Raw genomic sequence first — 27,779 nt, forward strand, 5'->3', positions numbered from 1 at the left:
CCCAACTTTGACACTGTAGGCAACGCTAAAAAATATATACAAAAATTGAGTAGTCTTAAAGGAATTTAAAGAAAAAGCTAAGGTTAATTTATCAACTAACATCATCTAAAGGCTAAAAGCCCAACAATAACATTCAATGAGTAAATTACTCTGGCCCAGCTCCTCTTTAAATTTTTAATAATAATAATAATAATAATAATATAGTTATTCAACAAATTTAAATAGCATAACCTTATTTCATGTTTGAAAAATAAACTAGAATGGAGGTAAGTATAAGTTAGACAAACTTTTGAATTTAATTTTTCCATAATCAATTGTGACATGTCTCTGTGTCCCACAATTGAAGAACAAAATCTCAAAGTTCCTTCAAATTCTCAACAAAGTAATAATTGATCCACTTTATCACAATTCACAACTCTCATATTACTAGTTCCTTTTATCTTCTATTGTCTTTGGGTAATACAAGACCTTCAATATGTTCACACAAAATTTAAGTTTATGAGAAAATTAATTTTTACATATATATTATGCTGTTATACATAAAAACTTACCAAGAATAGAAGAGGATGAGTTCCCCAGAGGTCTGTTTTTCACAAAGCTAGTGCGGGTGATTGATGAGGCTGTGGAGGTAGTTGAGATGGTTGCTTCCATTTCTCTTTTCAGTAACTGGTATATACACAAAAAATTTATAAATTTTGTGTTAAAATATAAAATATATATTAAAATTAAAAAAAATAACATATATATTTATATATAAATATTAAAATGTCAATAAAACCTTTTCTATAAGATTTTGACGATGGATAAAAAATTAAAAAAAAAATCATTTTTTAAAACAAGTCCAACATGGCCAAAATTTTATAGGACTTAAAGTGCACAGGGTTAATTCTAATGTTAGTTATTTTAATTTTTTTTTTATTTTATACTTTGATCTCTTATTTTAATCATATTTAATAAATTATTTAAAATTATCATATTTTTATTATTTTTTATTTTACATTATTCGAAATTAATCGCAGTCGGTCGAGTGTCGACCAAAGTCGGCATGGACGATTAGTGGTTTGCTCGGGATTGGTTAGAGACAGTCAACGATCTACCTAAAATCAATTGATCAAGATGTCGAACGGTTAGCGAGTAACTCTAGTTGGTCGAAAACAGCTCAATAAGTTAAAATCCATAAGTCATTTAAGTTGGGTCGGTAACTGTTTAGAGTTGATCGTTATCATCGTATGAGTGTCTTGAGTCTTTAAATAATTTGGAATCAACTCTTGAACTGGAAGGTTTAATCTTTTTATTTAAAGATTATTGTGAATTAGGTTTGATAAAGACCTTTTAGAAAATATGATTAGTATAGGGTCAGGCTTTAGAGTGCTAGCTTGGGACTAGTCCTTAGGATCTAGGGTTAAATTGACACTTCTACATGAATATATAAGCTGCACTTGTTTAGCAGCATGAGATATTGAGATAGGGATACAAAGATATAAAATCGTGTTTGACAAATGAGATATGCACAAAAATATTGTGTCTAGATACACTGAATTACTGTATTTTGTGTCCATTCTAATAGAAAAGATTTAGAGATACTAATAAGAGATACAACTTATTTTTTATTTTTTCTTTTATTATTCTTGTTAATTTTTTAATTATATTTTTTTATCATTATATTTTATTTCCAAATCTTTTGAATGAAAAAAAATAAAAATAAATTAGATTTTTATAATTTATTTTAGTTTATCACCAAATAAAATACAAGGACATTAATTTTTATGTTTTTGTTCTTTGTGTCTTATGGTATCTTGTCCTGTTCTCAAAACCAAACACATCCATAATAACTAATTTTTAGTATATACATAATATTTTTAAATAAAAATTAATTTAATTATTTTTAAAATGTCTATAATTCTAACTAACTTTTAACCGTCTTTTATCGTTTAAGATTTTGTATTTAAATTTACTATAAAATTATAAGTCGATTATCTATATAGATTAATTATTTATAATTAAGTCTCCATACCAAATAAATATTGGGCACCACTTACATAAAGTCTCCAAAAATAACTTTATGATAAAGATGCCTACGTGACAAGTTTTGATTCACACATTCTAAAGCCACACTTTTCACTTAAAACCGTAACTCTTCACAAAGAAAAGCATCACCTAATGAAAAAAAGTAAATTAGAATATTTAAGAGAAGAAATAATTAAATTATCAAAATTAATAGATCAAAAATTAATGATTTTAACTAATGTTAACTGTAATGACACCGAATTCTTAAAATCAATACAAAATAATTTTTCTCAAAATCTTTATTTTACTATAAGTTTTATTGAAGGACTTCAAAAACCTGAAAAAACTTATTTTTCACACGGAATCTCTAAAAAATGTTACCATGGAAATGATTCCCCACATCTTTATCATACTTTTAACCCACAATTAAATTCTATAGTAGATATGCTTGAAGAAATATTAGTATCCATAAAATTTCAAAGAAATAAGGAAAAAGAGAATCCCAAAGAAGAAAAATTTCAAAATATAATCAACATAACAGATTTAAAAGTAAAACCACCATTGAAATTATGAATATTGAAGAAAAATTAGAAGAAGTTACAATACTTTTTAAACAATTAAAAATGGCTCAAGAAAATAATATTATGGAACAGGGATTTCAAATAGAAGAAGAATTAGTAAATTCTGAAAACATAGAAAATGAAGAACACATCTTAGATTATTCAAGTGACGAAGAACCAGCAATTCCAATACAAGTAAAAAATGAAGCTGGAACATCTAAGGATAATCAATCTCAATTTAAATGGGAAACAGGTTTTGATAATTATGCTTTTAAAAAGGGGTTTATAAATAAAGATTCAAAATATACAAAAATACCATCAAAATATGTTCCTAAAATCCAGGAAATGGAAGGAGAAAGAATGCTCGATTTAGACTGTAAAAAGAATGAAAAAGAAATTTTCGAAAACTGGTTAAATTCCTTCTTATTAGAAACCTTTACTAATCCAAAACTTAGTGAATTGTCTGGAAGAGATATTTGAAATTACATAGGGTTTCATACTAAAGGAACTATAAGAGATTATATGACATCAATAGAAAACCAAATAATAGAAGAATTAGCAACAAAAACAACAGCTTATGATAAGATATTACATATAATGATGATTCTATATAAAGAATTTTTTGGAAAGAATATTATAGATCATAGACAAGAAGTCTATAATAAAGAATATCAAGAAGCAAAAAACCATTTAGCTAATATTCAGATATATGATTTATGTAATGTGGAGTCATATATATGTGAATATAGAATACATTATTACAAATTAAAAGAAGAAGATAAAAATCATTATCTTAGTATGTATATAACAAAACTTCCATATCCTGCTAATGAATTTATAATGGGAAGATTTATAAGAGAAATAAATAGAGGGACAATTGAAAATAATTTTGGTGGAGCAACCTCTGCAATAAGAGAGGAAATAAAAGAACGTTGTATGCAAGAAGCGACTCAAAAAAGATTTGCAAATATAATTAGAATTTGCTGTCAGGATAATGAAGAAATACCTCAAAAATATGGTCTTAATAAAAATTTTCAAAGAAAAAGAAAATATCAATTTAGAAAAAGAAAATACTATCCAAACTGGAGAAAAAAGAGGTATTTTTAAAAAAGAGATAACAATAAAAATAAAAGACAAAAAAATGACTATTGCCCAAATAAAAAAGAAAATTGTAAGTGTTGGTATTGCCAAGAAGAAGGACACTATGCAAATGAATGTCCAAAAAAGAAGGATAAAAAGGATCTTACCAAACAAATAGAAATTGCTAAGTCTTGTTTCATGGAACCATTAGAAGAATCCGATGATAACTTAGACTATATTTTTGAATATGTCTCAGAAACAGACTCAGAGACTGAGTAATAATGCCACATTTATTACTATAAAAATAACATAAAAGTTTATAAATGCTTTTAAAGATACTGGAGCAACACAATGCTTTGCTAGTACAAATATAAAACTTGATTGGAAAAAATTAAAGAAACCATTAAGAGTTAGAATAGCTGACAAATCAATACATAAAATTGACCAAATCTATCTATATATATGTTAGATTCTGGAATGGATTTTATCATAGGAAATAACTTTTTAAAGCTATATCATCCATTCATTCAAGAATTAACATATATAGTTTTAAAAGCTCCACACGATTCTTCAATAAATCAAAAATCAAAACGTATAAAAATACCAACTACTACTATAGATAAGATCTTAAAATTTAAAATATTTTCTATTTTAGAAACATGTTATTTAAATTTATACTTTCAGATAAATATTCTAAAAAAAAAATCTTGAAATAAAAATAGAAGAACTTTTAGATAAAATTTGTGCTGAAAATCCTTTAGATATTAAAAATACAAATAAAGAATTAGTAAGCATTAAATTAAAAGATCCTACAAAAGAGATAAATGTTCTAAATAAAATTCCTTATTCTGCAAGAGATAGAGAAGAGTTCTCATTAGAATGTAAAGATCTTTTAGAAAAAGGAATTATAAGAATAAGTAAAAGTCTTCATGCGGCTCCAGCCTTTTATGTCGAAAACAATAATGAAATTAAAAGGGAAAAACGAAGAATGGTAATTAATTATAAGAAAATGAATGAAGCAACCATTGGTGATGCTCATAAACTTCCAAGAAAAGATTCTATTTTAGAAAAGATCAAAGGAGCAACTTGGTTTTCATCTCTTGATGCAAAATCAGGATATTGGCAACTTCGTTTAGACGAAGAAACAAAGAAATTAACTGCTTTTACTTGTCCAACAAAAGAATCAATAAGTGTGTTGCTCTATGAATGGAATGTATTACCATTCGGATTAAAACAAGCCCCAGGTATTTATCAAAGATTTATGGAAGAAAATCTAAAAGAATTAAATGAATTTGTTTTGGTATACATTGATGATATATTAATTTTTACAAAATAGGATAAAGAAGATCATCTTCGAAAATTACTAATAGTTTTAGAAAGATGTAAAGAAAAAGGATTAGTTCTTAGTAAAAAGAAAGCAAGAATAGCAAAACAAGAAATAGAGTTTCTTGGATTAATTCTATCCACTCAAGGAAAGCTAAAACTTCAACCAAATATTTTAGAAAAGATAAATTTATTTCCTAATAAAATAGAAGATAGAAAACAGTTACAAAGATTTTTAGGGTGTATAAATTATATTTCTGATCAAGGATTTTTAAAGAATATAACAGAATACACTAAAAGCTTATTTCCAAAAATAAGTACTAAAAAAGAATGGAAATGGGAAGAAAAAGATAGTATGCAAATTCAAAGAGTTAAAGAGTTATGTGAAAAACTTCCAGAACTTTATATTCCAGAAGAAAACGACTACTTAATAGTGGAAACAGATGCTTCAGACATAACCTGGTCAGGATGTCTAAAAGCTAAGAAAACTATAAAAGGTTTAGAACAAGAAAAAGAATCACTAGATTCTAAATATTCCCCAAAGGAATTACTTTGCAGGTATACTTCAGGAACTTTTACTCCAACAGAACAGAGATATACCACTCATGAAAAGGAAACTCTAGCAGCAATTAAATCTCTTAAGAAATAGAAAATTGATTTACTACCCAGAGAATTTACATTAAGGACAGATTCAAGTTACCTAACAGGTTTCATACGATATAATTTAAAAGTTGATTATAATCATGGACGATTAGTAAGATGGCAATTATTTTTGTTACAATATCCAATAAAAATTGAATATATTAAGGGTGACAAAAATGTTATTGCAGATACATTAATAAGAGAATGGAGTTCGTCTACAACGCATTAGATCAAGAAATTCAAAAATATGAGTAAGAGCTCGAAAAATGCAAGCATTGTCAGCAAATAAGGACACAGATCCAATCCCTCAAGAAGGCCATTGAAGCAATGAAATCAACACAACAAGCAAAACCATCAGAGTTCAGTCAGCTAAGCATGGTGGCCAAATCAGGTGAAGAAAAAATTTTAGAAAATAAAACAATTGCTGAAATTATTAAAAAATCCACCCAAGATAAAAAATATTATGTAATTTATAATGGCCCCATGAAAGGAGTATATGATGTCTGAAAAAAAGCAGCACCATTCACACATCAATCAAGGATAATTCATAAAGGAGGGTTTTTAACACTGGAAGAGGCAAAAGAATCCTTCAGGGAATATGAAGCTCTCCATCCAGAGCAAACCCTAAAAAGAGCAGATAAAGCTCCAATTCAAACCCAGAGAACAAGGATAATAAGAAACATTCCTACAAGGGCTGAAATCAAGGAAAAGAAAAGGGTCTGTAGATCAAATCTCAGAGAAACCCTTAACATAGTCCTAAATTGGACTGAAGAAAAAAGGGCAATTTTGGGATATTATCCTATTGCCAAAGAACAGCTAACAAAGCTGGTTATATTTCCAGATGCTTCCCCATCGGACACCTATCAGTTTTTCCAGTATGGATTAATTGATACAATTTTAATTTTTAATGATCTAAAAATTATTAGTGAGTTTCCTGCAGGATTCGTTGATGCAGTAAAGAGATTTAAAAATATGATTGACAATGTAAATCCAAGGGATATATCCCTAAAATTTACAAACAGTCAACCTATTTTTAATGAAGAAGAAGAATGCTTGGTTCCAGCACACCAAGTAATATTCATGTCCGTCTTCCCAGGAAATTTTCAACCAATTGATCAGATTCAAGATTTAACAATCTACAGTCATGAAGGAAGGCTAGCCAGCACATTAGCAAGGGTCTTTGAAAGAACTCAAAAAATAATGAAGGAATCTCACACAAGGATTAATTATAAAAGTAGAAATACTCTGCTTGTGTCCAGTAAAAGAAATGAAATTGAAGAAAGAGAGATGAGACTCTTGGTAGAATTTGAATCAGCATTCTACAACTTATCTGAACTTTTAGAAAAGCTCCCTGAAGGGATAAAGAGGAATCTCTGCTATTTGATAAAAGACAGAGAAGACCACAAGTGCCAGCTATGTGCCTCAGAGATATCTGAAGAACGCAATAATGAAACGGAATCAACCCACATGATGAAAGAAGAAGACAACGCATCTGAGGGTCACATGATAAAAGAGGAGGACAGTGCATCTGAAGCATCTCTCAACATTATTGCATAGTGACGTAAGCACTTAGGTCATAAAGCACTAACAATGTAGCTGGTGCAAGATAACAAACAATGACGTAAGCAATGACGTCATAAGAAGGGTAAGGATGGGAATTGTCCATCAAACCCAACTATTATAAATAGATTGCTCAGGCAATTGTAGAGGGGGCAGACAATAGAAAGCAGGAGGCTAAGAGTACTCATATGCTAGGAGAGCAAGGAGGAAGCGGCCGAGGCGATTCTGTAGTCTGACGAAGAATTTCCTTAGGGAAAAATAATTCTAAACTCCCCTATGGAGTTAGTATCTACAATCTCCCATCTGGAAATAAAAACACCTTATGTAAAATATACTAAATAAAGGAAGTTTTCCTCCAGAAAGGTACATCTTCATCCTAGTCTTTCAATTATGAATTATTTAGAAAGTTTAGAATTAACAGAAGAATCTGATTACTATAGATTAACTGCTTTATTAGATAATGAAAAACAGACTGTTCTAAAAACAGAATTAAATCTCAAATCAAATGAAAATTTTAATAAACAAAATCTTTTAAAAGAAGTTTTTCATAGAAAAAATATAATATACTATGGAAAAATTTAACTTGAAGCCCCTATAAAGATAAAATCCGCCAATGGAGAACTTGAAATAGCTTTGATAAATGATGAAGAATTGGGTAAACAGATTGAGAAAATTAAGGATCAACAAAAAAGATCTAAAATTGGATGGATTCATATTAGTACTATACAAGTCTTAATCAAATCTACATATATGAAAGGAATTAATTCACCAATAAGCTTAGCAATTTGTGACAAAAGAATTACTGATGACCCAATAGATCAAATAATTGGAATTGTTCATGGAAACTTGGCAAACGTAAATGTTAAATTCAATGCCCATCTTGGATATGCTATACCTTTATCAACTGAAAATCTTGGAAGATCTATAAGTTTGGCTTATAAATTTCACAGAAAGAATCTAATGGAACAAGATGATAAACCATTTTCAATTACATATGCAATAAATTATGCTTTAACAAATAGCCATCATAGTATAATATTTAAAAATAGAGAAAGAATTTATGTCGATGAATTATTTCAAAAAATTGTAAAAACAGAAATACCAAAATATAAAGCTATTGAAAACTCAGTTCTATTATTAAAAGAACCATCAGGAAAATTAGTTTCATCGAATTTTCAAATAAGAGAATCTAAAATTAATAGCCCTTTAAGTTTATCTAAGTTAAAGATTAAAGAAGAAAATTCTGAAATAAAAGAATTAACAAAAAAGGTCGAAAAATTAAATGAAACTCTAAACACTAAATTATGACAATAAATAAAGAAGAAATATATGTAACTTATCAAGACAAGAAACAAGAGCTCTTTGAAAGAGAAAATTGTTTGAATTATTTACAGTTTTCTGAAATAAATCAAAGAGCATTTGAAGCTCTAAAAATAATCTATGACAAGTTAAAAAGAGAAGTTGAAGAGCTAGAAAAATTAATAGAATCTTTAGAAAATAGTGATGAATCGATGATAGAGTTTGCAGAAATTCTAAAATAAATAATGAAGCATAAAAAGATTGAAAAACCAGAAAATAAAATAAAAAGAAAAAGGGCGAAAAAATTAAAAAGTAAAATAAAAGAGTATAAAAGAGAATTAAATAACCTTCAGATTGAAATTGATGACCTTATAATAAAAATGATAGAAATAAGAATAAATATAAACAAGTTGGAATTAAACTTAAAAAATTTATAAATGCCTGGAAAATCATATTATGACTTAAAAGAATTAAAGCTGTTGAAAGAAAAAATGGAGAATGAAGTTGAAAAATTAAGAAGGTATTTAGAAACAACAGAAAGTGTAGAAATAAAAGAAGTTTTTGAGGATTTGAGAAATTATATTAAAGAAAAAGACAAACAGATAAAAGATTTTATATACAATAATCCATGCAAAAAAGAATATTATAAACTAAAACAAGATTGAAAACTATAAAAATAAAATCAGAATATACATCAAGGACTAGTAAAAAATTGGAATCATATAGTAGAAATGGTTGCAAACCAAAAAATTGGTATCGGAGCCAAGTTAACGATTAAGGGTAACACTTTCTCTTTAAGCAACACTTTTAGTGATACGCTTTTAAATCAATAACAACCACAAAATAAAAACGTCTTTACGTAAAGATGAAAATGGCATCTTTACCGTAGCATCCCCCATAAATATTTTCTCAATCAATCCCAGAATCTTTCCTGTTTTAATTTTTTATTTTATCCCTATACTATAGAAAATTTTTTATTCAACTTTTTTTTCATTTGGGTTTCAGAATAGGGTTTGATACTTTGATTACCATATTTTCAAACCATAGAGATATAGTTAAAAAAATGTTTGCACTTGGCAGAACCTAGAGGTTTGAATTTAAATATTTAACTCACAGGATCAAATTTGATTAAAATAATTTTTAGAATAAAATATATTTTTTATCTCTAATGTTTATAATTTTTTTTTTTAAAAAATGTCTCTAACGTTGTTGGATTCAATTTTGTTATTAACGTTTTCAATTTGTGTCAAAATCACTTGTGAGTGTTAACTCCATGTATAATATTAAGGGCAAAATTAAAAACTTTTAAAGATAGTTTTGATACAAAGCAAAAATGTTAATGACAATTAAATGAATCGAAAACGTAGGACAAACTTGAATGAAATTAAATATTAGGAGTATTTTTGAAAAAAAAAATCCACAAACGTTAAGAACAAAAAATATATTTTACCCTAATTTTTATATAGACCACAAAATTGATCACAAGTTTTTAAATTTTATAAACATAATTGAAATTTGAATAAAATTAAAGGATATCAAAAATAATTTAACCAAAAATAGGGAGCAAAAAGGAGAATTTGTTAATAATTTGTAGTTAATTACCCTGTGATTAGTACAGCAAGACCAATTGCAATTCCAGCAACAAAGCCAGATAAATGCCCAACCTGCATAAATAGTTTTTGTCTTAAGTTTCAGCTTATTGTAGATAAATGTAAAATAGTTTAATAATTAAAGAACTTAATCAGTAATTTAATTATGTAAATTTAATTTAAATTTATTCCTTACTGATTCATGCTCAGATGTCAAAGCTGCAACAAGGAACATGACGATGAAAGTTGCAATGAGTTCAACCCACAATGCAGAGTTGCAACCTTGGATTGGCCTTGTGATCATAACCTCTGATTTTATGCCATAAACAAGGCTACCTATAAATGTGGCAAATATAGAACCTACTATCTGTGCTATTATGTAAATTGGAACCTGTTCAGTTCAACAAAATAAACAAAAAGAATAAATTATGCTAGCTACCTGAATTTTAACGGGGTATATTCTCTTGGTTTTATTTAGGTTATTATAGTTTAAAAATTTATAATCAAATTCTTATGTCTTGTATAAAAATTTTCATTGAAGTAATTTTCTAATCAAATTATCATATTGCATTAATGTTTTTGGGTCCAGTTTCTTTAATATAAAATTTGTGATCAAATCTGTATTTCGGATGATAAATTATTATTTTATATGAATTTTTCTTAACAACGGAGAAATCTTATCACAAATATTTTTATAGAAGAGAGATATAATGAAGATTTTAAAAATTTGAATTGAAAGAGTTAGAGATTTAAAAATTTAAAGGTTCAATCGTAATTTAATCGAAATTAAACTAAATATAATAAAGTAATATATTTTTGTTTAATATATAATCTTAAAATTAAATTTTTGTATTTTATTATTTATTTTAAACTGATTAATTTGTAAAAGTTTAAATCGATTTGACCGATTTATCAAATTTTTAATCGATTTTTGACCTAATTTTTTTAATTTTAGTTGATTGACTCAACCAATTTTTATCCTGAATCAGATCAATTTTTTATTACTGATTTTTAATTAATTTGAATAATTTGATTTAGTTCTAAAAACCATAGATATAATATAATATAAGGTTTTTCTCGAAAACTTTTCTTATATATAAAGTCTTAAATACGAATATATAAACTACAAGGATCAAACTAAAAATTGAGTGAAGTTATAAATATTTGAAAGTGAGTGAATGTTTTTAAGGTTTAATACCTTGTACCATGGAACATGACCAATTGTGGCAAAGGCAATTGTGACAGCTGGGTTGACATGTGCACAAGAAATTGGTCCTATGGAGAAGATGATAACAACCACTGTTAATCCTGCTGTGGCTGCATACTCTAGAAGCCCCACTTCACCATTTTGGAATTTTGTGCTTGCTATTATTCCACTTACACACAACATCAAAATAAATGTTCCAATCACCTCTGCCATCACCTTTATATATGTAACAAAAACAATTTACACTTCTCATATAACAAAAAGATTCAAAACCCAATCACATTGCTTTTCATAATACATATAACTATGTAAGTATGAAACATGTATAATGGGCTAATTTTTAAATTAGTAGTATTGGACTTGGCCATAGTAGGAATTAGTGAATACCTAAGTCATTGCCTTCCTAAATCTCTTTTTCTATCTAACATTCTCTCTTCTATGAGTACTATTCGTTCCTCAAATTTAGAGGTGGCAAGAAGCCATTAAGAGTGGATTTTTGCACAATCTAATTCTGTATCGTTCTATTAGGTAGTGTTTAGTAGTGAGACAGATATTGAAAGACAGATACTGAGAGACAAAGATAGAGAGACAGAAATTAAAATAAATCTCAATATTGTGTTTGATATAAAATATCGTTCAAAATATAATATAGAGACTAAAATAAATGAAATAACCAAATTATCCCTACTAATTAAAAGAAAAAAACAAAAATAAAACCCTCACCCAATCCTCCAGACAACCATTTCCCCTTCCTCCTTTCTCAATCCCCAATGTCTCCCGTCAGTCCACCCAATTTCGCCGCGTCACTCTCCTGCTTGGCGTCCAGTTTGCCGTCGACGAGGAAGCCTTGCCACCGTTTCTCCATTGCTTCGCATACGGTTCTCTCCATCTGTCTCTCTCTCACGTTCGATCTCTCTCTCTCTTACTCTCTCTCACTTTCTTCTGTTGGTTGCAGGGGATACTAGATAAGAGCAAATTAGTTGCTATTGATGCTGGAAACAGGAGCTATCCTCCGAATAAGGTATGTAAACTGATAATTACGATGATTTTGACACCAAATTTCTGATGATTCGATGATGACACTGATATGAGATAGTTAGCATCGTTATTAACTTTGAATAAAGTCACAATTTAAAAAGTTGTTTTTCACATCGAGTGATTTTGAGTTTGTTAGTATATTAATATTAACAAAGCATTACATTTATCAAATCTTGTTATTATTGTTCAGATGTCAAGAACAAGTGGGAGAAGAGCTCTTGGGGGAGGAAACTCATTGTCCAGAAGAGAAGGGCATCCCTCAATGACTTCGACAGGTTCAAGATTATGTTGGCTAAGATCAAGGTTAGTCTCAGATTCAATTTTCGTCATATCCTCTTACTTGTTTCCAATTTTTGTAGCATCACCATATATTGTTAAATTGTGCAATATTACAAGCAATCACTGAAAGGTTACTCTAGTTTATTAACATATTTTGACAAATTGAACTCTTTACAAAAATATTAAGTGTTAGTTTATCCGACGCTAATTAATGGCAGATTTTGCAATTAATATTTAATACGACAAAAAAAGAAAGAGAAGTTGCTTAATTTCGACGGTAATTTTGGCACCATGTTATATTTTGTGGTGCCTATTTACCGTTGGATGGTTCTGTCAGTAAATTTGACGGTATGTAATTTTTTTGAGAATAATTAGCGCATAATTTGTAATCAAATTAAAATTTATTTAAAAATTGTTAGTGTACAAATTCTAAATACCAAAAATCAACTAATAATTTTATTAAATATCAAGGATCTAAATATAAAGGTCATGGCTGACTTACTAGGTTGATGGCGATGCTAGCCCTCCAAGTAGCAAAAGAACTTTAAATTAGATTGTTCTTCAAAAAGGTGTGAGAATTGAATAGAGAAGTTTAAACTCAAATAAAATATGCAAAACACCTGGGTCAGTTTGGATTAGTTTTTAAAAATAGTACTTATTTTTTTATTTTTTTTAAAAAGATTTCTTTTCAATAAATAAAAACTATTTTACATTTGGATAGACTTTTTAAAAAGAATTTTTAAATTAAAAAACATATTTTGTTTCTATTTTTTTTAAAAGCAAAGTATTATTGACTTTTAGAAAAAGCAAATATTTACTTTTTTTTTTTCAATAAAAGTACTTTTTCTAAAAGAAGTATTTAAATAGGTTTAAAACTAAATAAAAGTACTTTATTTTTTTAAAAAAAAAATATTTTTTCACTCAAAAAAGCTAATATAAATTAACACTTAATATTTTTGTAAAGAGTTTAATTTTAATACACTGATAATATAAAATATTTTGTGTATTTATCTAGTCATATTTGTTTTTTATATGACTATTAACCCAGTCAATATAAAAAATAGTTATTTTTTGACGTGAGATTATATAGTTAGATGTATATATAAAATTATTTTACATTAAAAATATAATAAAATTAATCTTCTTAATTACCAAATATAAAGTAAAATATTTATACTTTAAAGAAAAAATACAAATACCTCTCTAATAAATTTTATCAAAGCCTTCGTTTGGCTGGTAAAAAAAATTGTAGATGGTTCTATGAGTGCAAACGGGTCATGATTAGTCGAGTCAGCCCACCTAACTCAACAAAAAAAAGCAAGTTAAAATAGAAATTTGAGCTCGCTAAAATAGAAAATTCACCAAATTCGTATTGCTTAACTCGTAGTGTTTGATGGGCCGAATTAGTTAAATGGATTAGTAATTTTTTTTAAAGTATAAAAGCCGAGATTGATTTTCTCTTGTTTTTTTTTTTTTTATAATTTGAACCTCTAAATGCCAAATTGGCATAAAATACTATTAAATTTAAAAAAATAATAACAATTATTGGATGATGACCAAATATTATTATTTTGAGTTTAAAAATGTAATTATGTGTTTGATTAGTTTGTTTATTATGCAGGAGATTATTAAAATTAAAATAGACCCAATAACAAATTAACAAAGCCTTAAAGTGATTCAGACCCATAAATATTCAATCCAATCGTAACATCCTCATTATCAAAATGTCACGTTTTCGGCTGTGCTACTCTGATAGCTCGAAAATTATGACGACTTTTACAATATTAAAAATAGCTTTTCCTTTTAGAAAGGATTTCGAATTTTGAATATTAAATCTTTGACTTTTGAAAAGAAGCATAAGGCGGTTATTAATTACTGTACTTTAAAAAACAGTTTTATTTTCGTATCTTATTATAGCAATTCTGTAACCCTATAGTGAGAACCCTTTTGAGGACGATGTTATCACTCCCTTATAGGTCTTTTCTTTTCAGGTTATGGACGACGAAGTTCGGAAGAGCTTAGTTAATTCGTTTCTGTTTAAATGCTATGTTGTGTTATATTAGTTATTTTTTTCCCTCGCTTTTATCCTTACAAGTTTTATAAGAGGGATAGAAACTTGGATTATGTAATATTTGTAAAATTAATTTTATGTATATAATATATATATCCTTTGTAAGTATTGATATTCGTATGGAGGTATCTTACTTATTAAAAAAAAAAAGTCTTTTGAGCGATTATACGGTTTAAGTTTTAAACAGGCTCATATTTTAGTTTTAAATATTGTAAAAGTTGTCGTAATTTTCGAGCTATCAGAGTGGCGCAGCTAGAAGCGTGACATTCTGATAGTGAGGATGTTACACCAATCAATCATGGTCCAAGAGAATAGTTGATGATCACTAACCATAACAACACGTTTCTATTTGAACTAAAGCAATTGTAACCGAATCAAGTCTCCCACTTCTCTTTTTTCCACCCATGTGATTACTTCAAGAACAAGCAAGAAAAAAAAAGCTCTAATTAGGACTCAAACCAAGAAAAAAGTAATTACCAAAATTAAGAAACAAAAAAGAAAGAAAAAGAAAGTCAGAGGTTAGGGCAACAAAAAAATAATGATCAAATCCAAGGTGATTCAAAAAATAATTTTTGTTTTTGTGCTTCATTAAGTAGCTTGTTAAAGATGCAATCCTCCCTCAAGCACCAAAATAAAAAATAGAAGAAATTGGAGGTTATGAAATTCTGTTACAAATCAAGGGTTAAGAATCAAACTTGGAGCCAAAGTATTAATGAATAGCTCAGATCCTTGAAGAAATTTTAAAAAGAAAGAAAGAGAAGAAGCTAGGTAAGAATGCATGTAAACTTTATTCATTGCTACTGTGTTATCTCTCTTCTACGCTGTTACTGTGTTTGGAGAAGAAGTCAACTTTTTAAACTAAGGTTTAGACTTTGAAAGCTTTACTCCCCTATTAAAGGGGCAAACGGCCAGAGATTGATTCAAGGAATGAGCACATAAGTTTGGGTTTTCATAACTTTCAAGCTAACCCTTCTTCTTCTTCATGAGTTTATATTAAAGTTTCTGTTCTTTAGTGTTCATCTTTCTTTGTTTCATTTCAATGAAAAAAGGCTATAAATAAGGAATCAGTAAAAGCCATTGAAGGTAAAGAGAGTTATAAGAAAAATTCAGAAAATTATGTCAAAATTCTTTTGTATGTTATCCTGTTTTGTACACATGATCCCGAGGGGATTCTCTTGCTAAGTTGGGTGAGTACTTATTGGTTGTATCATGATCCTAAGAGGATTCCCTTACTAAGTTGAGTGATAACTTAGTGGTTGAAAGTTTAGGGAGTAAATCTAGTCAAATCTAACTTGGGTAGAAGTTGGGTTTATCCCAGATAGGATTGGATTGAATCCTAGAAAAATTGGTGTTTGTAATTTTTGTGAAAAATAGTAAAAATTCATCTATTGTTATGGGAAAGACTATATGTAGGTTACAGTGTACAAGATGGTTGAATAAGAATACATGGCTGCAGGAACGAATTCATGTTCAAGGAAGTGGGGCAAGTGCCCCGAGTGAAATTTAAAAATCTTTTAACTAATATAGTAATAAAATTTATTTGCCCCATTATATAATTCAATTTGACCCATTATAATTGAACTTTACTCATCATCAACTTTAATTATATAAAAACCAATGGTAATATAATTCAAGATTCAAATGAATTTGTTATAATAACCTTTGAAAAGAAGGGGTGAAATAATTATAAATTTGTTATTTTATAATTGTAACTAATAAATAAACCTAAAATTTTAAAAAATCTGTTTATATACTTAGTGAATATTATTATTGTGTCGTGTATATATATTATATATATTTGATTATTTATTCAAAACAAAGGTAACTACTAATTTGATATCCAAAAAATTTAGACAAAATAATCGTTGAATGATTTAAAAATTGCGATAAAAATGACTAATAAATATTATATTTATTAAAAGTGATAAAAAACTTTCGTATTTAATAAATGACATATCCATTTAATCTAAATTATTTTGTTAACGTTTGAATAAATATTTAGAAGATGCACAAAAATATTTAGAGCAAATTTGATCTCTAGATTTTTTTTTATTTTTCAAAAAAATTAATCATTCACAATTAAAAATTTTTAAAAAAATTCAGTTGACATAAAATTATAAATTTTTGAGAATGAAAAGATCTTATTTTTTAATATTACTTATAAAAAATTACATCAAAATATGACATCTAAAGTGTTTTTTTAGAATATATATTTAATATATATCTAGTTCTTCGGGACTTATTTGTTGTTAACACCTTTTAGAGTTATTTTTTATTAGAGATGTAAATTTTTCAACACTATTTTGATTGTTTACTCGTTTAAAATAATATGTTTTAAAATATTATTCTCTCTTCTATAAATTACCGCTAGGTTAGCATCTTAATTTTAAAACAATAAAAATATTTAATAGTCAATAGAATTCAACTCAATATTTTATTAGATTTGATTATAAATATATAAAATTATTCTATTAAATTAATTGCAAATTAAATAGATTATCTTGTTAAACTAATTTTAATATTAAATTAAAAATAACTAATAAAAATATTAATATTATATTATTGATTATTAAATAAAAAATATTTATATAAATAATAATAATAATAATAATAATAATAATAAAATAACAAAATCAAAATAATGCTGTCTATTCATTGGTATTTTTTTTAAGTTAACTTTAGTTTTTTTTTTTGACAACATTAGTTAAAAAACTTTTTTAAATATGAATATTATAAAGAATCGATTTTGTAATCGTATAAGAGATGCATTTTTAAATAATTATTAACGATATATATAAAAAAGAGAGATATTTGATTGTATTGACAATGAAATTTTAGATTTGATTGTATTTCATCTTTTTAAAATATAAAATCAAAAAAATAAAATTTTAACTTATATATTATTATTTAAATTATTATTTTAGTATTTTAATTTGTTAGTTAGATAATTTAACGACTAATTATATTTTATAATAACAAAGTATAATTATAAAAATTATTATTATATTATGTATATTTTGTCCCCACTCAAAATTTTCTAGATCCATTACTGATAGTTGTGTAATTTTCCTTTTTTTACTCTTTTTTGTTTTCTTTCAATATGAGACAACATAAAAATGTTTCCTGTATTACTTACATCACAGAGTTACAGCGGTTCAAAAACAAAAAATTACTCTATTCCTAATACATCGTACATAAATAAAATAAAATTATTTTCTAAAATTTTAACTTGACAAACTTAACAATAATTAAACTCCAATTCAATCAAAAACAAATAACAAAAAAAAATTTTAAAATAGTGAGCATAAATTTAACCTTCCTTCTCTAAACCATTCACAAACCTTTAAATACAACAAACAAATTTAAAAGATGTACAAACACAAACATCGTTACAAACAAAAGATTACAAATTACTAAATCATACAAGCACGTTTTTTCTCGTTATTGTTCACTCTCACATGCATGCCACCACCATTAACCCGTTTCTCTCCTTTCAAAATGACCTTATCATGTCATCAATTCCTTCATTTCTATTTTTTTGAAACATCTGTAAATCCATTCTATTTTGATTTTTGTTCTTGGATTAGATTTTTTATTTTCACTTGTTTAAAGTAAAAAAATAGACAATGAGAATTAAAAGTTGAAAATTTTAATTTTAATTTTAATTTAAAAATATTTTTTTTTTGACAAGTCAACCTACTTTTTCACATACTTGTCCTATTTGCTAACAAGAAGAATGATTTGACATTTTTAATATATTTATTTAGATAAAACGAATCGATTATCTCATTTGGTGAAAGATTTATTAGATAACTTAACATTATCATTTGACACCCTTATCTAACTGATTATTGTGTGAAGTGCCACATAATGAATCACATACGAAAATGACATGAATATGGATTTGAGAATTTTTTGCACGTTGCTTAAAATGTGTTTTTTTTTAATTATTTTTCTAAAAAAACTTTCTTCAGTTGCAAAATATTTTTTAATTATTATTTGTCTTACGAAAAAGCTTTTCTCAAAGTTCGAAACATATTCTTTTGTGACTAAAAACCTTTTCGCAGAATACAAAAACAATAATATTGGTATCACTGTAAATCACCTTTTCTTTTTTTATCTGTTCTTCTCCCATTCAATACTAAATGGGTGCCCTTAGGCAAGTCATGTTCAAATTCTGCTTCCCGGGTAGGTAAAGTGGTAAACCACAAAAATTGTTACAATAAAAATATGAAATCGTTCAAGTTATGTTATAGACTGTTAGTGATTAATATTTGGGAATGTGGAACTCAGAAGCAAGTTATGAAGGTGATTAAAACTCTTGATTATGGTCAGTAATATGAAAACAATATTGATTTATCATATAGGAAAAAAATTATATAAATAAAAAAGTTATTTATTGTTTGTACTTATTAGTTTTTGTGCCTATATTGATTATGCATTTGATAATATTTTTGTTTTTATGTGTTTATATTAATTGTGTTGGTGGGTTTCCAAATTAAATAGAGTCCACAAGTTAAAATAAATAAATAAATAGTGACTTTTAAGCCACGAACGGAGAGAGAGAGAGTTTTGAGACTCTCGTTTGAAAAAGAAAGAAAGAAACAAAACAGGAGCTTGACGGAGAGAAGAAGAAAATTTAGAAAAAAATGATACGTCATTTTGATTCGATTAAACTAGTAAATTTGTTCTATTTTTTATGAAATTTTAGTATGTTATTTCTGGTGTAGAGATAAACATTAGGATATAATTTGTTAGTTGTATTACCTTCTCTTTTTGTTTGATTTGAGATACCCACTTTATAGAAGGTTTATGATTCCATCAATTTTGATGATATATTTTGTTGATTGTTGAGATGTCTTAGTACTACTAAAAAGACTGATTGTGTACCCATTATTTTGATAGTGGAAGATTTTACTGGAGTAGGTCTCGTGAGTTTTTTGTCCCTCTTTTGGGGATTTTTTCACGTAAAATTCTGGTGTTTGATTATTTACTTTCTGCCATTATATTTGCTGCTTAGAGTATCTTTGGTATTGCCTATTTAACGCACAGATTGTAGAAAAATTATTTTTGATGCTTCTGCTATTAGACAAGTTTTTATTGAACCTCAATTTTCCTAACAAAGTGGTATCTACAGCTTTGGTTGTTTATCTTTGTGCGATTAAATGGAGGAAAATACTCATAGGCTAAATATGGTCAAATTGAATTTCCAAAATTACTCGATTTGGAAGACCCTCATGGAAGATATGTTGTATAGAAAGGACTTGTATGATCTTGTGGAGGGGGGATAAATCCAAAGGTACTAAATCTGATGCTGAATGGAAGAAGTTGAATCGGAAGGCAATTGCTTTGATTAGACAATGGCTTGATCTTAGCGTGTATCCACATGTTGACACCGAAACGAAAACCAAGAAGATGTGGAAGAAATTAAAGGAGTTATATGAGAGGAAGAATGTATAAAACAAAGCATTCTTGATTAGGAAGCATGTCAATATAAAGTATATTAAAGGTAAATCAATGCCAGAGCACTTGAGCATTTTTCAAGAGACGGTGAACCAACTGGCAAATAATGAAATCACTTTGAATGATGAGTTGCAAGCCTTGTTGTTGTTGAGCTCTTTGCCTGATAGTTGGGAAGTTCTGGTTGTGACAATAACTAACTCAGCTCCAAAAGAAAAGTTAACGTTAACAATTGTTAAACATGTTGAATGAAGAAGGCAAAAGAAGAGAACGAGATTTGATTAATGCCTCCTCCCAATCAGAAGCACTTATTTCAGAGTCACGGGGGAGAAGTCAAAGTAGAAAACTTCATAGTTTTGACAAGTCAGAGAGTCGTAGCAAGTCAAGAGAAAAGTACCAACCAAGAAAGGAGTTCATTTGTCACTATTGTGGCAAGTCGAGGCATATCAAGAGATATTGTAGGTTCTTGAAAAGAGAACAATCAAGGAAAAGAAATGAAGACAAAGGTAAAGATAGTGATAAAGAAACTACTACTGCTGTTTATGAAGATGTTCTTATCACATATAATGAAAATTATGTGAATCTTGTCTGTGATGATTCCACTTGGATTATGGATTCTGGTGCCTCATGCCATATCACTTCGAAGCGTGAATTTTTCACTTCCTATACTGCTGGAAATTTTGGCAATATCAAATTAGGAGATAAAGGAGTGTGTGATATCATTGGTATGGGTGATATGTGGCTTGAAACTAATATAGTTGCAGTTGAAGAATGTTAGGCATGCGCCAGATATGCGGTTCAATCTTATTTTAGTGAAGGCATTGGATCAAGAGGGGTATTGCACTTCCTTTGCTAGTGAAAAATACAAGATTACCAAAGGAGCTCTCATTGCTGTTAAAGAAGACAATAGTCTCACTACTTTCTACTGGTTGCAAGCAAAGTTGTGCAAAAAAGATGTGAACGTAACTGATGATTCCTTTTCTGATTTGTGACATATACGTCTTGGTCACTTGAGTGAGAAAGAACTAAGCGTCTTAGCCAAGAAGCACTCACTTCTCGTGAAAGGTACAACTTTAAGTACTTGTACTCATTGTTTTGTTGAAAAGAATGCTAGAGTATCATTTCATAGTTTTGGATCTCATAGGAGATCACATTTTCTAGATTTAATTCACACTGATGTTTGCACTATGGATGCTAAGACACTAGGCGGTGCATCATACTTTGTTACTTGTATTAATGATTATTCTCCAAAAGTGTGGGTTTTTGTTTTGAAATCTAAAGACCAGGTGTTCGATATCTTCAAACACTTTCATGCAAGTGTTGAAAGAGAAACAGGAAAAAAACTGAAATGTGTTTGAGCAGATAATGGTGGTGAATACAGGGGTCCCTTTGAAGAGTATTATAAAGGACATGGGATCAAGTTTGAGAAGACGGTTCCTAAGAATCCTCAACATAATGGAGTTACAGAGAGAATAAATTGTACTATTAATGATAGAGTCAGGTGTATGCTCTCTCATGCAAAGTTGCCTAAATCCTTTTGGGGTGAAACGATGAGGACTGCGGTAGATTTGATCAACCTTTCTCCTTCAGTTCCACTAAATAGTGATGTTCCAGAGAAAGTTTGAAGAGAGAAAGATGTCTCCTATAGTCACTTGAGAGTGTTCCGCTACAGGACTTTTGTTCACATTCCAAGAGATGAAAGGTCCAAAGTTGATGGAAAGTCAAAGCAGTATATCTTCATGGGTTATGGTCACGAAGACTTTGGTTACAGATTATGGGATCCGGTGAGTAAGAAAATAATTAGAAGTCGAGATGTGATTTTTCTTGAAGACCAAACTATTGAAGACCTTGAGAAGATAGATAAGCTAACAATAACTATTAGACGTTCTGCTGATGATGAACTTGGTCTTTCCACTAGACCTCCTGTTGATGGGGGAGATGTACAAATTGATAATGATGGTGATGATTTGTATGATGAACCTACACCTCAACCTGAGGTGCCAGATGCCGAAGTTCCACCAGATGTTGAAGTTCTACCTAAACCACCAGTTGAACCTGAATTGAGAATATCTACTAGAGAGCGTCATCCTTCTCAGAAATACTCTTCTTATGAGTATGTGATGAAGACTGAGATTGGGGAGTCAAAGAGCTATCAGGAAGCTATGTCTGATGAGCATAAGGAAGATTGGTTGAAGGCCATGCAAGAAGAAATGAAATCCTTGCATGAGAATCATACATTTGAATTGGTGATGCTACCAAAGGATAAGAGAGCATTCAAGAATAAATGGGTGTTCAAATTAAAAGCGGATGAAAATGTCTCACGGCCAAGGTACAAACTCGATTGGTTGTGAAAGGTTTTGAGCAAAAGAAAGGTACTGATTTTGAGGAGATTTTTTTCTCCAATTGTGAAGATGTCCTCTATTCGAGTTGTACTTGGATTGGCGGCTAGCTTGAATTTAAAGGTTGAGCAGCTTGATGTGAAGACTGCATTCCTTCACGGTGACATAGATAAAGAAATTTATATGGAGCAACCAGAGGGTTTCGAGGTTAAAGGAAAGGAGCATCTTGTATGCAAGTTGAAGAAGAGCTTATATAGGCTAAAGCAAGCGTCAAGACAGTGGTATACAAAGTTTAATTCCTTTATGGAAGATCATGGGTATAGTAAGACTTCTTCAGATCATTGTGTGTATGTTAAGAAATTCTCTGATGGTGATTTTATAATTATCTTGCTTTATGTTGATGATATGTTGATTGTTGGTCATGACACTAAGAAGATTGAAAATCTTAAGAAAGACTTGAACAGATCATTTGCTATGAATGATTTGGGTCCTGCAAAAAAAATCCTTGGCATGAGTATCACTCGTGACAGGAGGAAAAGAAAACTGTGGTTATCGCAGCAGAAGTATATTGAGAAGGTTTTAGAGAGGTTTAATATGAATAATTCCAAACCTGTTAGTACTCCACTTGCTAGTTATTTCAAGTTGAGTTCACGGCAATGTCCTACAAGTAAGAAATAGAAAGCAAAAATGAAGAAGATTCCATATGCATCTGCAGTTGGCAGTTTGATGTATGCTATAGTTTGCACTAGGCCGGATATTGCTCATACTGTTGGAGTTGTTAGTCAGTTTCTCTCTAATCCTGACAAGGAACACTGGCAAGCAGTGAAGTGAATTCTCAGATACCTTAATGGCACTTCCAGAGTTTGTTTTATGCTTTGGGAGTGGCCAACTTATATTGGATGGTTACACAGATGTGGATATGGCTAGAGATCTTGATTCAAGAAAGTCTATTTCTGGTTATATGATGACTTTTGCAGGGGAGCTATGTCGTGGCAATCTCAACTTCAAAAATGTATTGCTTTGTCTACTACAGAGGCAGAATACATTGTTATTGTTGAAGCTTCTAAGGAACTCTTGTGGATGAAGAAATTTCTACAAGAGTTAGGCATCAATCAAGAGAAGTTTGTGTTATTTTGTAACAGTTAGAGTACTATCCATCTCAGCAAGAATCTGACGTTTCATTCCAGATCGAAGCACATAGAGGTGAGGTATCATTGGATACGTCAAGCACTTGAGATAAAGTCATATGCACTTGAGAAGATCCATACTGATGATAATGGTTCAGATATGATGACTAAGGGTTTACCTGCAGTGAAGTTTGATTCCTACAAAGAGAAGACAGGCTTGGTGGAGCAGCCTATTTCCACTTGAGTTGGTGAGGGAAGATTTGTTGGTGGGTTTTCAACTAAATAGGGCCCACAAGTTAAAATCAAATAAATAAATAAAGTGGCTTTTAAGCCACTAAGGGAGAGAGAGAGAGTTTTGAAACTCTCATTTGAAAAAAAACAAAGAAATGAACAAGGAGCTTCCATGGAGAGAAGAAGAAAATTTAGGGGAAAATGGCATGTCATTTTGATTCGATTAAATCAGTAAATTTGCTCCATTTTTTATGAAATTTTAGTATGTTATTCCTGGTGTAGAGATGAACATTAGAATATAACTTGCTAGTTGTATTGCCTTCTCTTTTTGTTTGATTTGAGATACCCACTTTATGGAGGGTTTATGTTGATTTCATCAATTTTGATGATGTATTTTGTTGATTGTTGAGATGCTCTAATGCTACTAGGAAAACTGATTATGTACCCATTATTTTGATAGTGGAAGATTTTACTGGATTATGTCCCGTAAATTTTTTATCCTCTTTTGGGGGGGATTTTCCACGATAAAATTCAGGTGTTTGATTATTTACTTTCTGTCATTATATTTGTTATTGGAGTATCTTTGATATTGCCTATTTAATCGTACAGATTATAAAAAATTATTTTTGGTGTTTATACTGTTAGACAGATTCTTATTAAACCTTAATTTTTGCAACAAATTGTGCATCACATAATCTTATTTTTCTTTTTTATGTGTCTATATAGTATGTTGAAGATTATTAATTAAAAAAATAATATTAAAAATACTAAGCAGTCAATTTTAATTAACAGTATAATAAACTATCAAATAAGTTTAGTACTAATTTCTTTATTAAGTTTGGATTTTAAATTTATTTTAGTTAAAGTTTAGATGTTTTTATTTTTATAAATTTTATATATTTTTTATCTTTGTTCTCGTGCGATAGTTAGGATATAGCTCATCCTCCAGCAGTCAGTTTCAAACCCTTACTACAGACAAAATAAAGAGAGAAGGTATCTGCAAAAGATACTCCAATACTCAAGTTAGTGAGTATATAAAAAATTAGGTAAATGTTATGGTACCTTTAACATTGTGTCTAAGTTACTAAAAAAGGTAAATAAATAATATTTAATAAATTTTAAATAATTTATTTTTTGTTTTAAATATTTTTTATTTTAAAAAATAAATTAAATAATTTAGACACCACAATAAAAATAACATAGAATTTACCAAAAAATTATGTCTCTTCTCTTGATTTATAAGATATCTTATCTCTTTTATATATGAGATGAAAAATTATCACTTACGTTTCAAAAATAATTTATATCAAAAAAATAATAATATCATATTAAGACGTTATGATATTCATTTTGATATATAGAGACGAATTATAACATTTGACCGAGTTATACAGTCATATCAAATATTAAATTTGACCGTAATATGGATATTATATCAAATTTCTGGCCGGTTATTACAGATTCACAATAACATAAAACCTTTGCAGAAATTCTAGCATTTTCATAATGTATTTATTCTAATTTACAACCCTTTTTTCCAGTCTTTGTGTGAACAGTGGTAGAATAATCTTTTGACCGACCAAAGTCACATTTATGGCTTGTAACTTGTGTAGACTGATTTTGTCTTTTGACTAAGAACTAATCGAGTGTATGTTCATACCAGGTTTTCAACGCACACTTTATGCCGCGTTTAGTTATATTACACCTAACTTTATGTATATTAATAGCCCAAAAACGTTAAATAATCTAGTATATTTAATTAAATTATATTTTTAAATATTATATAATTTTGATTGAATAATTTAATCAATAATTCAGTATTGTCGATTCGAATTTGATAGATAATCCTAAATGACATTAATATCTCTTATATATATCTTTAGTATTTGTTTATTAATTAGTATCTTATATTTTATTCTATCACAAACCAAAAAGGGTAATGAAGGTGCTGTAGATTTTTAATTTTCATTCAAAGGTGAAGTGAATGGAAATTAAAAAGTGATACTTTCAGAATCTGTTGGACTAGACTTACATCACTAGATGTTCCTGATTTTGCTGCCATTCCTGCAAATATGATGCCAAAGTATCCAAAATGCCCTTCATTATTCCATCATGCAACAATCTCAACTATATATATACATGAGTTTAGTTTTTATTCATTCTCAATGTAATACATATTTATAATATTATTCAATTACGTTTACTTAAATAAAAGAGATTTATTCTTCACATAATATCTACGTATACACTAAAATCAGCCATCAAAATCAGCTACCAAGATAAAATACATGTTAGAATACAAATACACATTGAAAATAAATTAAACTACACATGTATTTATATACAAATACACTAGTGACTGATTTTAATTGCTGATTTTAGTGTATAAATAGCATTTTTTATTAAAAAAAAACATATTTGACATTTACATTATTCTTTTGTAATTTTAGAATAAGAAATTTCTCTCACTATGACTCATTTACTCTCCTTTAAATTTTAATATAATTGATACTATATATCAAAATAAAATAAAAACATTAGAAACTAATTTTTTAATTAATAACCAGTTAACCTTTTTCTTTAAATCTATTTTCTCTTTCTACAAATAACAATTTAAACCCTTAGCATTTCTTTATCCATGACTTTAATTTTATTGGCTAATTGTTAGTTATAAAAAAAAAATAGTAAATCTCTAACAAACCGCTATAGAAATTGGGTTCGAATATCATACAATTCATGCAGTTTAAAAAAAAAAAAAAAAAAAAAAAAAGAAGAAGAAGAAGCTCTAATCATACAATTGAAGATTTAACAGATTTTCTTGTGTCCTTGAGTGTAGGTAAGAGCTAATTACAATTTTCTGTCTTTTCTGTTTGGCAATAATCTGTGTGTCCTGGCTTGGATTACATTATTCTAAGAACTATTGCTTCACAATTTTTTCTCTGTATCCACATTAATAATATGCAACTACTGTTGAAGATTGAACACTCTCAATCAAATTCAGAAGTCACAAATGATTGGGTTCATAACAGCACCACACGTCCACACCTAATCATTCAACTAATAATAATATATCTTTTAACTGTATCATCATCATTGTGTGTCAATTTTAATTAAATATTGAATTCTATAATATTCATTAGGTGATGACTCATCATTATGTTCCTAACAAAGCCTTCCATTATTTGATATATATCTTTAATAATTTGTCTTCTGGACACTGCTTTTTTCATGTGAGAATGTGAGATTATTATTTTGGTTTTATGAATAATTATCTAATTAATTTAGCTAATCATTTTAAAATTAGTTACAATAACAACAATAAGGACCATTTTTAAATTAATTTAATAAACCAGCAGAACTCTGACCTTTAATTTGTTAAATTTATTTATTTATTTTAAAGTTGAAGTATATATGAACAACAAAGCTATGTAAAAATAGTTTAGAATTAATGAAATATATGTTATGATGAATCTGGGAGAAGATTAATGAGATTATTGATGACTATTTCCTAACAGAATATATATAAGTAAAAAGCCTACATATATAGAAGAACAAATACCAATAATTTCTTATTTTTTTATTCTTTTCTCTTTTGAAAAAAGAAATTATCATTGAAATCCAATTCATCTATTCATCATATCAATATCAACAGAGTAAGCAACATATGAAATGTAATTAATAAGGAGTTGAAAAGATTCATATGTAGAACCTGGAAGCTTTGCAATTACCAATTTATCCTTCATATGCATAGTAGTGCATACCCTTTTTGTGTAATCCTTCTTCAATCTTGAATTTTGCCGCAGGAGACCATTTTTCTATACACTTGAAATGAAGAAGAAGATAATACGAATCCGACTATAATAGCTGAGGGGAATGAAGCCTGGTCCGAAATCACTTTTCATCCTGCCTTATCATATTCGAGATGATGAATGATTTCGAACCAGACAACATTCCCCTCAACCTCTTT

At 28.4% G+C, this 27,779-nt stretch overlaps 1 protein-coding gene across 8 annotated transcripts; it reads right to left on the reverse strand.

The window, feature by feature from the left end:
- On the reverse strand, positions 1-27,779 carry LOC112729146 (probable aquaporin NIP7-1). Of its 8 annotated transcripts, none has more exons than XM_072208888.1 (7): positions 27,541-27,779; positions 25,845-25,876; positions 11,259-11,483; positions 10,257-10,451; positions 10,074-10,135; positions 552-666; positions 1-25 (listed from the first exon to the last, which is right to left on the reverse strand). In XM_072208888.1, exons 2-6 carry the CDS (start codon positions 25,872-25,874, stop codon positions 660-662), a joined length of 519 nt encoding a protein of 172 aa, XP_072064989.1. In that variant the 5' UTR covers positions 25,875-25,876; positions 27,541-27,779; the 3' UTR covers positions 1-25; positions 552-659. The 8 variants fall into 8 exon arrangements, with proteins under 8 accessions (XP_072064989.1, XP_072064992.1, XP_072064990.1 ...); XM_072208891.1 differs by having other exon boundaries at positions 27,574-27,768; XM_072208889.1 differs by having other exon boundaries at positions 25,845-25,939; positions 27,541-27,768.

This window comes from Arachis hypogaea, chromosome 12, assembly GCF_003086295.3.
Source record: "Arachis hypogaea cultivar Tifrunner chromosome 12, arahy.Tifrunner.gnm2.J5K5, whole genome shotgun sequence".
In the NCBI taxonomy this organism is placed as follows: Eukaryota; Viridiplantae; Streptophyta; class Magnoliopsida; order Fabales; family Fabaceae; genus Arachis; species Arachis hypogaea.